The 18,174-nt window shown below is 39.7% G+C and overlaps 1 protein-coding gene across 2 annotated transcripts in view; it reads right to left on the bottom strand.

Moving 5' to 3' along the window:
- ANKRD12 (ankyrin repeat domain 12) overlaps positions 1–18,174 on the bottom strand; it is a 109,342-nt gene that overhangs the window by 15,130 nt on the left and 76,038 nt on the right. For both annotated transcript variants that reach the window (XM_077810434.1, XM_077810435.1), the window contains one exon: positions 12,143–16,860. In XM_077810434.1, the coding sequence (XP_077666560.1) occupies positions 12,143–16,860 (4,718 nt within the window). The remainder of the gene's footprint in view (positions 1–12,142; positions 16,861–18,174) is intronic.

Below are 18,174 nucleotides of genomic sequence, written 5' to 3'. Positions count from 1 at the left end.
TCTAATATCACATGTTGCTATTGTGGCTACTCTGGAATACAAGGTATTATATCTACCTCACATTAAACACACACGTTACATTAAGGATATTTCTGGGATTGTGAAAGAGTGATGTATCTATAAAGATTTATTTAATGACTGATATCCTGAAATAATTTTTACCATAGAATATGAAAATGAAGGCAGTCTCTTTTGAGAGCAGGATTTATCATGGATAATGAACAAAATCCCTTTTATTACTGCATATAAAACATATATACACTGCCTAAAGACTCATACTGCTAACATTATGTATCTACTTTTTATGAAAAGGAGTTTGGTCTCTGAACTGTTGAACAAAACATTCAGCATTTGCAATTATGTTCAACTCATGGACACATTTTTAAATGAGCTTAATGCACATCTCATAGCTGTGCCTATCTGTTACGGTTAATTATAAAGGGGGTAAAGAGATCTTAAATCCTGCTTAATAAACAAGGGAAATTCTAGACACTCAAAATTATGCTCTCTAACATGCCAAGAATCTCACAGTAAATATAGTAAATTTTGAAACTCCCCAATAGAGTCTGGCTCTATAATCTAAGATACTATAAATAAGTGCCATGGTATTCATGGAGGTATATTTAAAAAAAAGAGTTTTCTCCAATATAGTGGCATACACTAAGAGCCAAGAAGTAGAACTATTCTATATGGTTGATATAGAACAGTTACTTATCCAGCAATAAATTGTGGTTCTTCAAGATGTAGTCAGTGTGGATCTTACTATAGGGGCAGTTGCACCTCATGCACATGATATCAGATCTGTTTGAACAGCAGACTCTGTCAGGCCACACATGGGCCCTCTGCCTCCTTGCTGTCCTGTGCGAGGGTATAAAGAGCAGAGAGGCTGCGAGTTTCCCACCGTTCTCATAATTCAAAGCCTATGTCAGCTGAGAACTCCAAAAGGGGATGGAGAGCAGGTCACAGGATCTATGCTAACAACAACACGAAGGGTAAGTAACCATTCTTTCTTCTTCTTCAAGTATGTGTCAGTATGGATCCACTGTAGGTGACTGGCAAGCAGTATCCCCTCAGGATGGTGGTAATGAGGAGTTCAAACTGAATTCAGTCAAAAAGATTGTAGCAATGCTCTCTGGAATTTGATCTAGCAGCTGTATAGATCAATGCATAATGTTTGACAACATTACTTCATATCACCGCTTTGCAGATTTTAGCATATTTTTAAAGCAGACAGAGAATGTCACTTGAGCTGTGGTGGAGTGTCTTGATGTTCTGTGGGATAAGTACACCAGCCAACTGCTAACACATGATAGATTATCTACAGTACTTATATATCTCTGAGGAGATGGTCTGACCTTTAGAATAGCCATCAGAAATAAATGAGAAGCCAGTCTGAACTGTTTGGTTCATGATTGTTCCAATTTGTCAGACCAGGCCTGGTAGAAAGGGGCAAGGTGGCTCCTGAAAGTGGTGACAGGGTCTGGATTGGCTTCATTGTAACTCCTGACACTTGAGTCAAACCTTCTGCATTTGGGTGTGCAATGGAAGAGGAGAATGATGGGAGTCTCCTGGAGCACCAAAGTCTTTTTCTTGGTGGATACCTGGACTGTGAGTCCTATGAGTAGGATGGTGTCCTTTGCCTCTTTTGGGATTGATATTTGTACGGCTTTACCACAGATTTACCAGGTTGGTGCTATGCCCCAGCCTTCAGTCTCCTGGGAGTAATCCCTTTACTGTGCCAGATCACCAGGGTCCACACAGCCTCAGTGACTCAGTGACTTGGTCTTTGGGCTCCAGCACCCCCAGAGAGCTCCTACAGAAAATCCACCTTCTGAGGGAGCAATGCAACTGAGTAAGTACTGCAGTGACAGAGAACAGCCTTTTCAAAGCAAAGTAGCATTTATTAGTCAGTTGGAATACAGCTTCAGAGAGTCATTAGGTTAGCAGGGAAAAGCCAGGTTTAAGACAGCATCCATATTGGTTGAAGCAATGGCTATACCAAGCCATGATTCTCTGAGGTCCATCTTCACTCTCTGTCCTTGTCTATGAGTGTCTGATCGCTGCATGAACCTTAAAAGAGAGTCCCCATGACACTTCATGCCTTTGTTTCCAGTTGCAGTCTTTTTACTCTGCTTTCTTCAGAGTACTGAAGGAAGTAGCCTGCTCTTGGTTGTTAACCACTCATTAAGTGATAATGATCAAGTTCTTGGCTCTTCCATTGTCAATGCAGGGTCTTCCATTCACATGTATATAGATTCCAGTGAGTCCTTGTTAATCTGGTTCCAATCCAGACATTTTACATAATTCAACCCCACCATCCTTCTCTCCCTTGTCCCAGGAGAATAACGACCCGCCCCATGTCCCATCCAATGTGTGGTCATACAAAGTGGGTAGGTACCCTGAGTCTTATATATGGTTCATAAAAATATTACAAAATTCCCACATTCATCACAGGCTTTCCAAAGGGAGCCAGTATGTAATTCTCAAAATCTCAGAGTGGCCCTTGGAGTTCTTAAACAAATGGTGCTCTTCATCTGTTCTGCTGCTAAAGAGTTCCATCTCTTCAAAGGGCAGTTCTCGATGGTGGACTGTACCTCCTTGGGAATGCTGGCTGCTAGCACCCATGAGGACAGTGTCATGGCGACAGTTGTGGCCATCAATCTCATGGCTATATTGGATGCATCCATGGCTACTCGTAATGCCTTTCTGTGACTATCTGGCCCTCTTTTTTTTTTTTTGTCTTTTAATTCTTCCCTATTTTCCTGTGCAATCTTGAACAGAAAGCGTGTGACTCCTTCTCAGGTGAGGAAGTTAAATTTTGGGAACAGGGCCTGATTGCAAACTATCTGGAGCTGTAATGAGGCAACGGAATACGCCTTGCACCTGAAGAGTTCTAGTTTCTTAGTGTCTTTTTTTCCTTTGCGGTGCCCTTTGTAGACCTGGATTTCTCTTGCACCACTGATAACACCAGAGTTCCTGGATTTTGTTAGAAATAGAAATGTCTGAAAACATTTAGAGGTACCTGAGTATCTCTTTCCACTTGTTTAGATGTGGGAGGAAGAGTGGCCTGAGACAATCAGATGTACCTTCGCTGGTTTGAGTATACCCCAGTTGGTTGGGAGTGCAATCCTGGCTGGGGATGTGGAGTTCAGTATTGTTGGGGCTGGTGTCACTGCCTCATCTGGCAACAACGATGATTCTTTGGGAGAGGATGAAAGTTATTGCTGTCCCTCTGTCACCTCAAGCTGCTCACAGAAACCAATGTCCTGCTTCATCATGGGTGGCCTGACTAATGACACCACAAGTGAGAGCCCGCTCTCTTCCTTGATGTGTGAGAGGGGGATAAGCTCTGGGACATGTGTAATGATGCTCTCCACTAAGGCCAATATGGCATGTTCTAAGGATACTGGCCAGGTCAAGGTAGGTCACCGTTATGCCATTCATGTCTTGCTTGAGGGGAGGGTCCTAACTGAGAAGCCTCTGGTATCCTCCTTAGGGTCACTTTCTGACCGCAGGGGAGAGGGGTTCTGCTTGAGGTCAGTAAAATCTAGTAGGTTGGAAGTAGTCTCTTTCGAAAGATGGTACCTTAGAATGGTATAGCCTCTGAGCCAGAATGTTTCAGCAAAGGACATCAGCTACTCCACTAGCATATATCTCCAGAGACTGATGGGCCTAGCCATTAGTACTGATGTCACTGTCAAGTTGTCACTCCTGTGTGCCATACCAGCAATCTGTGTTGCATTTCCAGTCTTAAAAGCAGTGGAGGACTTGCAGACTATCTCTGGAGGACTGGTATTTATGCCCTCCTTGCAAGAGGATCCCGTGTGGTGTTTCGAGCCATGTTTATGCTCTGTCCTGTCCCGCCTCTCTGTTGCTTTTCAGTGCCAGGGCATAGGTATGAGATCTATCACTACTGAGGTTGGTGCCAAGGCTTTTGTCATCGGCGTCAAGGTTGTCAGTGCCAGTATCGTTGGCACCGTCACGGATGCCTTTTTTCCTCACCAGATCCAAGATCATGGTGCCTGCTTGAGGGCATGCTCACTAATGAGAATTTCTTTGGTTCTGGTCTGGCAGTTATTGCTTCCTTAGGGTCAGAAGTGGCCCAGATGGACTGCTTTAGCAGTAGTTTTTCCTTGAGGACCCACAGGTCAATTCAAAGACCTGCACACTGAACACCAGTCCAGGATGTGGCTTTCCCCTAATCAGAATACTCAGACTATGACCAACACTGAGGGGAATGAGGCTGTCACAGGGTGGGTGTGGTTTGAAACCTGACAGTTCTGAGTCTGCCAGGAGGTGTGGCAGTTAGCACAAAGTGCCTCATACTGCTGTGCAGAGGACTTACTGGAAAGTTTCTCCTTTCTTTTCTTTGGAAACATCAAATTTCGGGTTTGTGAAGTAGTAGTTCTTCAAGATTTGTGAAAAAATGAATTTTGAAGTTCTGAAGAAGGTACCACCTGCTGGGTTCTCTCTCGCTGCCATGGGCAGTAAGAGGGAATGGAAGGAGGGTCACAGCTGCTCTGCCCTTTATGCCTTTTCATGGCAGCATGAGGAGGCAGAGCCCCAGACACTACTACTCAAAAGACTTTGATCTCACATGCAAGAGGTGCATGTGCACCAACAGTGGGATCCACACTGACACAAACTCAATGAAGAATTTTGTGAATCTGGGCTGATTTTACTTAGAGTATTTCTTACTTGAGGAGTTTTCCATGTACTTCATAGACAATATCCTTCTGGGATTTGGACTGGATTGTCTGCCTCCATGGTAGTGGTTTTGAGTCTGGCTGGGTGTCAGTTGTATTTGTGGTTTTTTTTTTTTTTTTGTTTTTTTTTTGCCAAAAGCATATTGTCTCCTGTTTCATTATACAGAAATGACTATATAGCCCAAGTGTTATGTCGGACACTTTACTGAAAAATGAAGTAGAAGATCTTTTTCAAAAATATAAGTATCTTCTGTAGTGGAGGAATAGTGACAGTTATAGGTGAAGTAAACTTGCTTTATCTACAGATATTTTTATTCAAATTTATCCAGTTATGCGAGTTCTCTTTTAAAATAAAATAAAAAAAATCAAAATGGGCAAGTGTTCACACTATCTTGAACAACCTGAAGCTTTTACCTTTTTAACCCCCCCACCCCAAAATTCACATACAATGTGTAATTTCATAGTAAAAACAAAAAAATAGACAGCAAAGAAAAATATCCTCAAACTAAAACTTAAATAAATTCCCCCACAATGTACATGACAACTCTGCCTCTGTGAAAAACTGATACTGCACATGGGAAAAAGTTTATTTTTCATATCACTGAATACTGCTTTTTAAAAAAAATAATACTCAGCACATTGACTTTCATATGAGTAACTAAAAGGGAGGAAAAATGTTACTTCATCTAATATTTGTTAACAAATCTTCACTCGTCCACGTTATCCGACTTCAGGTGCACTATAACTGCACATAAAGACTTCTTAAGAAGAATTTTAAACAAACAGCATTTAATCCTTCCATAAAGAATGCTGAACTGGAAACACAGTTAACCCTCACGCGTATTAGCATGGACAGCACTAGGAAGAACCACTGCATCCAGCATGCTGCTAGCTGGCCAGAGGAACACAGCCCTCTGGTGCAAAGTGAGCAAGATGTTCGGCTTCAGCAAGGGCACAATAAATGGTTCATGCTTCCACTTGGGGACCTCCAGGATATCAATATTCTCAGAGGTTGCCCTACCTGAAAGGACTGAAAAAACACAGCTAATGACTAGACCACTCATAAGTCCGCCCCACACCTGGAAAAAAGTGAAGGGGAATGTAGAAATCATTTCAACTGTATTTCCTACCATGATGTATGATGGCTTTCAGTGGTGCTCAAAAGGTACAACTTAAGTGGCCAGTATTTTTTGTGTGAATAAATTAAAGGCCATCGATATAAAGTATCATCTTCTGACTTTGAATTAAAGCAGCCATTTTGGTAGAAAGGAAAACGTAATTTATCATGGTCAGACAAAGTGCTTTTTCATTTTCCTTTCAAGACCCTTTCATCTCTGCAGGACAAACACACACAGCACCAAGAGCCCCGGGAAGAGACTCGCCTACTGTGGGGTAAAGAGAAAGAGTCCAAGATGAGTTGGGAGAGATGCTAGATAAAACGAATCAGCAGATAATAGTTTCAGAAGGAACAGACTGCATCTCAGAAATATAAGGATGCAAGAAGGGTGGAAAGAGAGAGAGGCTGCACAGGAGAAAGATTCATGGAGCATGACCATAGGTTGAGGGAGGAAGACAGAGCAGCAGAAGGAGCTATTTAAGTGATTACTTGAGCTCGCTGCTACCAGACTGCAGGCTTTAGTGACTCTTTCAGCATCTGCTCCAGCCCCATACGAGTCCCCTTCACACTTTCATCTGGCTGTATCAATTCAGAAATCCAGCACTTTCTTGAGTCTACTCCTGGCAAAAAGGTTCCCCCTATTCCTCACAGACATTGTGCAGAACACAGAAGGCTATAAAAATGTTGTCTGCATTGACAACACTAGCGTCCAAATGGTTTTGAAGGCATTGCCACTGGGATTTCAGTCTGCCAAATGCACCCTTCACCACCATCCTACAGCTAATTAGCATTAAGTTGAACTTTCTTTTGCCAGGTCCTCTAAAATCAGGGGACAGTTTCATAAGCCATGGCAACAGGAGGCAAGCAGGGTCCCCTAGAATAACAATGGGGACAGTGACTCCATTTATAACAATGTAATCTGGTGGGAATAATATCCCAGTTTCTCCAGGAAGGTAAAGTCCCGATGTTCAGAACATTCTGGTATCATGCACCCTGCCAGTGCATCTCACATTAGTATCCATGAATCTGCACGTTTGGTTCACAAGGGCCTGCATAACTATGGAGTACCCTTTTCAGTTTATGTACTCATGCTCCTTCCGAAAGGCAAACCCTGGGGACAGGAGACCCATCAATGGCCCCAGTGCAGTTTAGAAAGCCCATTCTCAAAGCCAGCAATTATTTCAGGAACATTTGTAATGCCCATCACCTCTGGGTACATCACTGTCCTGATGGCCTCACAAATCTCTGCCACAACCACCTGTGCCAGTTGATTTGCCAACTCCAAACTGGTTAGCCACAGATCTGTACCAGTTAGGGTAGTCAGCTTCCAAATGGCTACAGCGACCCACCTCTGGACCTGCACAGCCTTCCTCATGAGGTTGTCATGGTGGTGGAGGGTTGGGGCAAGCAGGGTTTCATGAATCTCCAGAAACACCTTGCTTTTTCATTCAAAAGTTCTAGACCCACTGCTGGTCATCCCAGCTCCATATGACAATGTGATACCATCAGTCGGTGCTTGTGGCCCTGCTCCAGAAGCACCAGTCTACCTGGGGGGAATCTGCACCTACAGCAATAGGCATGAGCAGCATCTGCTGGGGCACGGCTGGTAATCCACAGAGAGCTGCCTTTGGCAGGCCAAAAACTGCTGCTGAAATGTCCACCAGGATTTTAAAGATGCTTCACCTGATTCCTGAAATTGGACAAGCGTGAGGTGGAGAAATTCTTATAGTGGGTCAGGATCCATATCGATGGCTCCAGCTGATGGGAATTTCAAAATGGCTTGGCTGGTTGTACTGGCAGACTAAAACATTCTAAAGCACTTCTAGTAAGTTCCTGAGAGATGGACAGACAAGTTCTCTCAAAATCCACTAATGGATCAAGCCCTAGAGCGACTATTGATTGACAAAGAAGCTAGGAAACCTAGGACACGATGGTATATGCCCACAGAAGCTGAAGCTTTGACAGGTTTTGAGGGTTTCCAGTGCAGTAGTGGATGCACAAGTGTGTGCTTAGAAAACAGAGATTGCAGACGCAGGTCACAAAGGGGATGCCCACAATGCAATTAAAAACCTGCGGCTGGCCCATGCCAGTTGATTTGGGCTCTTGGGGCTCGGGCTGTGGGGCTGTTTAATGGTTCTAGAGCCCAAACTCCAGGTCTACACTACAATTAGACAGCCCCGGAGCTTGAGTCCTGTGAGACAGAGTCAACTGGTATGGGCCAAGCACAGGTATCTAATTGTGGTGTAGACATACCCAAAGACCCAGGCTTACTACGCTGTGTTGTCATACCCATTGATGTCAATGACGCCAGGATTTCAGCCTCAGTTTTTCTATTTGTTGGTTACAAAAAGCTGTTGATCTAAAAGAGTTTCACTTGTACTTCTTGGGCTAGATTTTTCCAATTTCCTTAAGCAACACGTCTAATCAGTTAGATGCACAGTTACTACAACTGAATACAGTATTTTAAAAAACTGGTTCCTAATTTATGGAAGATTAATTCAGCTAGGATATGTAGGTATAGGAAAAACACAAAGACAAATGACGGAGATATATCTATCTTTATTCCAAGTGTTATCTTGAGATCTAACTTTATCTTTATAAAAGATTAGGAGTGGAAGATCAACAGAAGTGGCTTATAGTTTGTCAACTCTCTAAGCTCTATATATCTAACTGAGGCAAAGAGAAAATATACTGTGAAATGTCTCACAACTGGCATACTGGAGCATCTAAAGTATCTGCTAGGTATCACAAAAAAAATCTTTACCCTATGTTCCTTAGAACAGATTAGTGATGCTTTGTGGCTACTATCTCTCTCTCTCACACAGACACAGACACACACACACACCCCCAAAATTGCTCCACTTGAGAAGCTCCAGCAAATTGGACGATGCATTTTGTTTAGCTATACTTAAACAAAATGGGTAAAAGATGTAGAGATCTAGGCTGAGGACCTCCATGGTATTCAGGATCTCTACACCCAAATGCTGTGTCCACCAATACCCACATAGTAGTACCTCATGAAAGCTTACAATGACCAACAGTTTGTGGCCTGAAAGATTTCTACAAAAAGACAAGACTGCCCAAGAGGCTGTGACACAAGAAGATGGCTCACACTAACACAAACAAAAAAACTTTATTTAGTGACAGTGAAGGTTGCATTAGGACAATGGTTTTCAACCTTTTTTCATTTGCAGACCCCTAAAAAATTTCAAATGGAGGGGTGCAGATCCCTTTGGAAATCTCAGACAGTCTGCACAGCCCAAGGGGTCAGTGGACCACAGGCTGAAAACCACTGCAATAGGATATAGCCCCAAACACCCAAAACCTTAAAAACATAGAAATGAGAAAAAAGTTTCCTATATTCCTTGCCACCTTCATACTGGCTACAACACTGTAGACAAAACTCCATAAGGCTTTCAGTTCCACTTCTAAAAGCCACAAAAACCAATATGTACCCTAACTTCAAACTCACACGAATAGAAAACCTTATTGATCTCAAATGCTCTTTTATCATTCGAGAAGTTCCTTCTTTCCTTTTAACATTGCTGAGGTCAGATCTTTTTCACTTCAGCTACAAGAGTAATTGCTAGCTTGTACGAGGAGTACCCACTGGAGGGGTACTACTGAACACATATTGTCAAGTATCAGGGGGTAGCCGTGATAGTCTGTGTCCACAAAAACAACAAGGAGTCGGGTGGCACCTTAAACACTAGCAGATTTATTTGGGCCTCCTTGTTGTTTTACTGAACACATACTTTCCCAGAAAGTTGCACGACAACTCGCTAGGCAACAGCAGATAACCTGAGATTACAAATCCTGGATTCTTTCCTTGGGTCTGAAAAAGCAATGTAGGGTAGTGGTAAATACAGGAGAACAAAAGCCACATACATGTGGATTTATCAATCTAAAAAGTAGCATGATTAAATGGCTCAGATTTGAATCTATCATATTAAAGACCTGGGTTTTATTCCCATCTGTGCCGGAAGTGACCTGCTGTAAACTCTCTGTTAATATATTTAACAGAGTCCTTAAATTTACTTCCCTTTACTTTAGAAACATGACATGTACAATTCCCTGGGCTACTTCCCCCACAGCAACCCTCACTTCCTCAAGCTCCACTTCACCCTTACCTCAGGGCACAAGGAAGGAGGCCCTGAGGTAAGGGTGAAGTGGAGCTTGAGGAAGTGAGGGTTGCTGTGGGGGAAGTAGCCCAGGGAATTGTACATGTCATGTTTCTAAAAGGTCAGCTACCATAGCTGATACTATTAGGCTCCCTGGGCTGGAGCCCAGAGTAGAGGGTGGGCCTGGGCTCCCCCTGCCACCTTTGCCCCCTGATTAATCAGTGAGACTGGGAGACAACAGAGACTTGCAAGGAAGGATAACTTCTCCTCACTTCCCTCGCTGGCTTATGATGAAAATGGCTCAGTAGACTGTGACCCTTGTCTCTAGAGAGAAGGGTTATGTGGAGGGTCACAGTGAGCCTCTGAGGCTAGCGAAATCCGCCAGGAAACGCAGGACCCACAGAGGCAAAGACAAAGCTTTGTCACATAACATGCATTTCATCACTCTTACTGCCAAATAAGGCCATGACTGTAGCTCTAGATTTCAATCAAGTATGAATTGCCATCTTCTCCTCTGCCCCTCCCCCATCGGATGCATCCGATGAAGTGAGCTGTAGCTCACGAAAGCTTATGCTCAAATAAATTGGTTAGTCTCTAAGGTGCCACAAGTACTCCTTTTCTTTTTGCAAATACAGACTAACACGGCTGTTACTCTGAAACCTGATACATATATGTGTTTACTATAGAGACTTCACTCAACATTTTTCAACTGACAGAACGGAGATTTCTTGTAATGGTCACCTCCTGAAGAGTGTTCACCTGACTTAAGTCTTGGGCTGAAGAATCTTTAGGTTAGATCATTTCTTAATTCTAACAATTTAAAAAAAAAATGAAATCAACAAGCCCACTATCACTTCCAGAATATTAAGAAATACACTAATAAACAAACTGAGAATAACTGTGTGATACTGAGGACTTCAAGACCCAAAACAAAAGGCAGCGGAAAGACTAACTGAGGAAGCTGTATTATACTAGTATGTTTACAACAATGTTGTATATAACATGTAATATTAGTAAATAGTGCAAATTACAGTTAGCCATCTACCTGTTTATGTCTGTGTCTGGAATCCAATACAAGGGTAAAGACAACAGGCACAAATTAAGTAACAAAAAGGGAGGCACCCTCAGGAAAATCTGGCCATAACATTCTACAAATTTTATCAGGAAAACTATGATTTCAGAGACTCTTACAGCTGAAGTCTTTAAATTTTTTTTTTACTTCTTTGGGCAATGGGTGAAATCTGCCTATATTTGATTCTCTCAAACCTTCATAGAAATACATTTGATAAGCTATGCTTCTCATCTCACATTAAGGACATTAATGGTATTCAATTCTTTGTACTTTTTGGAACAATCCCTAGTTATTTTTGTAAACTACATAATCAGAGTTTATAATTATTTTGCTAATGTTATGTAGCTATTATAAATACTTCTCTTATTCAAAGGAACTATGAAGGACTTTGAATCAACACCAACCACATTTTTGGCAACTATTTTTTACTTATTTAGTGCCCTTCATCTAAGTATCTCAAAGTGTAAGATAAGTATTGTAAGTAAATTGACAGAGTTTAAGCATAACATTTTCAGAACCGCTTAAATTATTTAGGAACCTAAATCCCATTGACTTTCACCTCTACCAAATAGCTTAAAACATTTAAGTAATGGTTAAATTACTGGCACTGTCAGATTAAAAATAACATTTAAAGAACAAATTTCCCTACCTACATTACTACCAACTCCTTAATTTGTTAAAACTGCTACAATTCTTAAGAATCTTAATTTACTTTAAAAAAGGGAGGGGGGGAGAGAACGGAGGTCCTAAAAAAGAAAATATAATTTTAGCATTGATTTCCCTTAGCAGGGCTTTTAAACTGGAGAATGCTTTTAAGTATCAGAAACGTTTTTTGTGCATACCTTTTACATATATCGTGCACACATTATTGTCTACCTTCTATTATGGGGATTGCTGTGATACCACTGCTCATTGCTTATGCAGAGGAAACCAGGTGCACTCAGGGGCAGTACTCACAAACATTGGTCAGCTTATGCTTTTCAGCAAATGTTCTCTGCCCAACATACCAGAACCAGAGATAACATTTTCAAATGTGCCCAAGTGAACTGACAAGAATACGAACGTTGTACAGTGAGCTGAAAACGTGCCATTCATTGAATACACACCAAAAGATCTTGTTACTTACAGTTGGAATGCATATCTTGCTCAAGGGGTTGCCATCCAGTAGGTATGATCCATTGAAGGTCACATATTCATCATAATACTGAGGTGCCTGAGGAATAACGCTACACAATAATTTACGTTTCTCTTCTATTTTTTTCCTTATATGCAAGTATTCAAAATATGGATTTGCTCTTTCTGAACTGTATGGCTGAATCTCTTCGAGTTTCAGAGAATCTACAATAGCTGCCAAAGACTGCTGGGTTTTCTCCTTAGCTTGCAGTAAAGATGGATTCACTTGTACAGGCTGAGGCACACGTGACACCTTTCTTTTGCGTGGATGGTGTACTTGAGCATCATCTTCCTCAATTAATCTTATCCTTCCTTTTATAGATGCAGCTGACTCACAGTCTTTTTCTGATGTTTGTGTGCAACCAATAGAATTCTGTTTACTCTGACTAGCAAGCATATTTGCTCTATTTCTAGTAATTCTTTGAGGAACTTCTTGCTGATCTGTTTTATGATCCTCAACAGTTTCTTCTACTTCTAGTTTAACTGTCTGACTGTATTTATGTACTATTTCTTGTGCAGTTTGCTGTGAATTATCTTCCAAATTAGACAAAGGGTACTGTGGCAGGTCATGTTTTGAAATATTTTCTCCGCCATCTATAGTGCAATTATTTTTATTAGCTGATTCATTTATAATTCCTTTTGGTATTCCTGCATTTAGTTCACATAGATCAATGTCAGATTTACTATTATCTAAATGTGCTGAAACCAAATTTTCTAGTTGGGCTTTTTCATTTGGGGTTTCTTGAGTGTTAGCTGTGCTGCTATCTACTTCATCAGCACGAGAATTCTTGTAAACAATTTTACTGAACGCATAAGAATTTGTATTTAGTTGTGCATCATTTACCGTAAAATCCTTTTCTGACAGTAATGTAGATGGAGTACTAGTTCTTCCAAAATTCTGTGAAATATCCTTAGTGACGCTTTCAGGATATACAGTGATAAGCACACTGGCCTTTTTAATGTTTGATGGGAACAAAGTGTTTTCAACTTCTCTTGTATTATTGGTGTCTGTGTTCAAAACAGAACTGGTAGTTTGAACTAGATTTTGTTGCTGTTGTACAAATATTGGCTCTTGATTGCTAATACCTGGTAAAGATATGTGTTTAGACATACACTCTATATCTGGGAGTGGCTGGATATGCAAAGAGCAGGGTGACTGTGAAGGTAAAAATGATGTAGATTCCTGAAAACTTGAATTTCCCACAATTTCAGCGTGTTGAGGTAAAAATTCAGACAGTTTCTGCTCTTTTAACGTCCTGTTTTCAGAATCAGGCAATGCTACGACAGTACTAGTATCTTGCTCTGACATTCCATAACCAGAGCAGTTGGATCCATTATTTAATGAATTAAGTCTGTCAAAAGGCACATCCCATGATTTAGTTAGCTGATTCAGACCACTTTGACTATATGGCTCTAGATGCATATGAATTTCTTCGGAAGTGTTCAACTGAGCAGTATTTTTAACAATATTTGCATCCAACGTAACATGCTTGTTGCTACCAGTTTTAGTTGGAGAAGATGTAAAATTGGAATGTGAACCAGACATACTATTCTGAAAATCCCTTTCAGTCAAACTACAAGAAGATACTTCTGGTTTGGGAGAAGTGCAAGTATGACTTGGGACTCCTAGTAGAACACTCTGACTATTTTCTTCAGATGATCGAGGCTGTTTTGTGTGTTCAGAAATAACACTAGGCATACTGCATCTTCGCACTTCTACAACAGGTCTACAGTCATTTAAAATCACTTTAACATCTTCAACAGAAGCTGATCTAATGTAGGCTGGTGGAAGTCTGTTTGCAAAAGGAGGTTTAATGCGCTCTGGCAACTCTGCTAGGCTATCAGTCTCCCTTTCAAGAAGGGCCGGTGATTTGGCCAAAAATGGTGATTGTGAAAAGGACATTTGGGAATCAGAACCTTCTAGCATAAAGTCTGAATCATATTCAATTATGGGTCTTGGAGTAGTTACTGTAGTATGGCAAGAATCTTCTGAACTAGCAACTGAAACCATTGACACTGACCTGGAGCTTAGACCTGTCTTTTCACCTTCTGACCTAGGAGATCTATTTAAGTTGTTATCTAAAACTAATGATGACTTTCCAGAATTTGTTAAGTTCCTTGTGTCTACAGATTGGGATCTACTACTTGTAGCATCTTTCGGCTGCTTCTCTTTCGTGTAAATGTCTGACAATTCTGAGCTTTTTGAACGAATCAGCTCTTTGTTTTTAGATTCAGTTAGTGAATGTTTTGTTTTTTCTTTATCTTTTATCTTGTTAAGTTCTAAACAGGACCGATTCCTTAATCTTTCCTTCTCTTTTTGTTTTATTTTTTCTTTATGTTTCCTATGCCACTGTTCAATTTCCAGATCTTTGAGGCTAAGCATTCTTTCAAAACTAGTTTGCATTAAATCATCATTCACTAGTCTCTTTTCTTTAGGTCGAGTATCTTTTGGTGCTGATGATGGTTTAGGCTTAAGTTTTTCAGATTCAAGTTTTAGTTTAGGAAAATTATTTTGCTGCATTTTATCTTTGTGTTTGTCTCGTTCTTTATATCGATCTATGTCTTTATCCTTTTTATCTTTCTCTCTACCATCTGGAGTTTTCAGCAATTCATCTTTTGGTTTCTCTTTCAAGGACAATAATTTTTCATGCAATGTTTTACTACTGTCTGTAATATTGCATTTCCTTTCTTCTTGCATGTGCTTTGAGTTTGCTGCTGTTAAGCTGTCTTTATCTCTGGACTTTTCCTTTTTCTCAGCCTCCTTTTCTTTGTCTTTATTTTTGCCTTTTTCTGGTTTACTATACTCACTTTCTTTTTCTGATAGTTTGACCTTTCTCTCAATGCAGTATTTTTCTTTGCTTTCAGACAGGTGTCTGTCTTTGTCAGTCTTTTCTTTGTCATGTTTTTTATCAACTTTTTCTTTGTTTCTTTCTTTGTCATCAAGTTTTTTAATAGTACTAACATTTTTTATCTTATCATTTTCTTTATGACATTTATCTACTTGCTGGGAATTTATCTTTTCCTTTGCTTTTTCTATACTTTCATTTAGCTCTGCTTTCTCTTTCTCTGGCTTATAGTCATGTTTTATCTTTTTCTCTTTATCTAAATTTTTTCTTTCTATCTTCTCAATGTCCTTTTCTTTAACTGAGATTCGCCTCTCAGCTTTTTCTCTGATGTTTTTTTCCTGCTTTTCAGTATCTGCTTCTTTTTCTACTAAATGCATACTAGCTGGCTCATCTTTAGTACCTACAGCTGAACAGAACAATTCTGTTTCTTTATCTGTGAACATGTTCTCTTTTTCTTCTTTTGTATCTTTCACTTTTTCATCCTTAAATAATTTTTCATTTTCCTTTCTGTTTTTTTCTTTTTCTCTCTCATCTTTAAAACTTCTCTCTTTCTGGACATGTTTCTCTTTTACTGATTTATCTTCTTTCAGCATAGTTTTTTCCAGCTTTGATTTTCTTTCTGAGGGAAGAGATTCATGGTCCATATTTAACAATATATCTTCAGTTTCATCACTTTTAAAAAAGTTCTCTTTCCAAAATTCTCTATCAAACTCAATATTTCTTTGTACCTCCTTAGCACTATCTTTGTGTTTGTGTTTTTCCTTTTCCCCATCCTGTTCTTTTTTGTGCTTGTCCTTTTCTCTTTCTTTATGCTTCAGTTTATGCTTTTTAAGTGTTTTACCTTCCTTGTCGATTTTTTTCAGCATACATTCTGAATTCTCAAATGCTGAACTGTTTTCTTCCTCTTTAATTTTAGGACTAGATTTTTCACTCAATTCTAAGTGAAAATCTTTCTGATGCTTGCTTTTTTCTTTGTGTTTGCAAGATTTGCCACTAGAACTTTCCACTAGATATTCAGAATCTGTATTATGATCATACCTAACTACTTCAGATTGCAATGATATTTCAGAACCTCCGGGTGATAAGCATGCTTTAGTGTTTTCTTGCTTTAGTGGTGTTGACTGCTTTTCACTTAATCCACAGGGATGTTTAGGAGATTTGCTAGCAGTAATATGAAATAAGGGTAATGAAGAATCTTCTTTTGGACTAAAAGATTTTTTAAACATCTCCTCCTCTCTAGCTTTGTCTAAAGAATCTAGTCCAGAACTAACTACATTTGTCACTCTAGTATTTTCCTTTTCTTGCTTTAGTTCTTGATTCTCTTTATTTTTGCTCTGATTTTTTAGCTTCCTTTTAACTTTCCCTTTTTGCTTGTGGTCGTTTGAAACAATGTATTCTTTTTTCATTTTTATATCAGAGTTTGGAGTTTCTGTGATAGAACAAGGAGGAGAGACAACCTTTTTGTCTTGAAGAATTTCTTCATCTGAACTTTCAGAACTTGAGTACAAAACTCTGGATGGTTTCTGTTTTTTACTTTTAAATGATTTTGGAAAAACAACTTTTTCCTGTTTCACAAATAAATTATTCTTTTCTATTTCAGACTCATCATCTTTTCTTAGATCCTTTCTAAGAATACGTCTGTCATCAATCATTTTTATCTCATCTTCATCATCATCTTTAAACTCATATTCATCAAGAGCAGATGAAAGTGGTGCCTTACTAGGGACCATCTGCTTGCTGTCAATGACTAGAGATTCTTTTTCTGTTTCAGAATCAACATTCCCGTCTACACTGGAAGGATTTACAGATGGAGTCTCTTCAAAATCTAGATTGAGAAGACAAAAACAAAGAAAATAATGATGGAGATATTGACAACTCCGAATCATATTATAAATATTATGGACATGTATGGATAAATTATTCATTAATTACAGAGATAAAATCTTCACGACAAAATATAAGTTTACTGTTGCACAATAGTTTTATAAAAGACAGCATAAAATATCACATATTAGAGAATTCACAAGTACTATTACAATATTGTCACATACTCTATACCTCAAAAGCCAGTCCTTTTAAAGTAGTAGTCTGACCTAACCAGACATCTTTTACACATACAAACTTAAAACCAAACAAAACTTTTTTTTGCATCCAGTAAGATTGACTATGGTAAACTTATTTACAGCTTTCAAATTCACAAAACAAAGAGCAAGAGTATGACTAATAATACATTGTGAAATACATTTGTATACAGCATATAACAAGCAGTATATTAGTTTGTGACTTGTCAAAATCAGGGTTACATTACTTTATATTTTCTACAGTTAAGTGAATACAATGTAATACACTGGTTTCATGCATTAGTTTTTCAGCTCTGATGAACTAGGACCAAGTTCTCATTTAATTCAGTAAGAATTTGCAAGTCTTATCTCAGTTTAATCACAAAATTGCCACTTATGGCTTGTCTACATGTGGGGTTTATTCTGCAGTAACACGAGTTAGTCTGGTGTGAAAATGCCTGCATACACACAACGTAATTCATTACAGTGCCCTAACTCTGCAATCACCAGTTACTCTAGAGTCCTCTTTCAAGCTGTGCTAAGTTTGATAGAACTTGAGGTAGTGCAGCCTATTGTTCATTTGCATGTAATGCTGCCATGCACTACTCTGGCAGTCCTCCAACTGCTATCCCACACTACTTTGTGTGTTTGTCACTGATCTGTCTGTTTGCCTGTGTGCTTTCCACTGCTCTGAGGTCAAGTTAACCAGATGTCCTCCTCCCCTGCTTAAAAACTGGCAGAAGGCCAGAATCTGCCTATTTGCTCTTGAATTCAGATATATCAGCATCACTGCATATTACTCCAGAAGTATTACAACCAGCCTCGAGCAGCTGCTTGGAGCTGTGCAAAGAGCCTAGATCTCTTCACCATCTGGAGAGAAGCATTGATGCAGCAAGCTCTTGTGGACAGTCAACAAATTAAAGACGTGTTTGTAGACATTGCTAAGCAGATGTCTGCAAAGCGTCACCACCAGGATGCTGACCAGTGCCAGACCAAAAGCAAACAGCTCAGTAGGACTTGCATTAAAACCAGGGATGCCAGGAAACAGTCGAGACAGAATATAGTCTGTCCTTTTTTTG

The sequence above is a fragment of the Eretmochelys imbricata genome, chromosome 2 (genome assembly GCF_965152235.1).
Source record: "Eretmochelys imbricata isolate rEreImb1 chromosome 2, rEreImb1.hap1, whole genome shotgun sequence".
In the NCBI taxonomy this organism is placed as follows: Eukaryota; Metazoa; Chordata; order Testudines; family Cheloniidae; genus Eretmochelys; species Eretmochelys imbricata.
The sequence above is the reverse complement of the archived record's forward strand: the minus strand, read 5'-3'. Positions and strand labels throughout refer to the sequence as shown.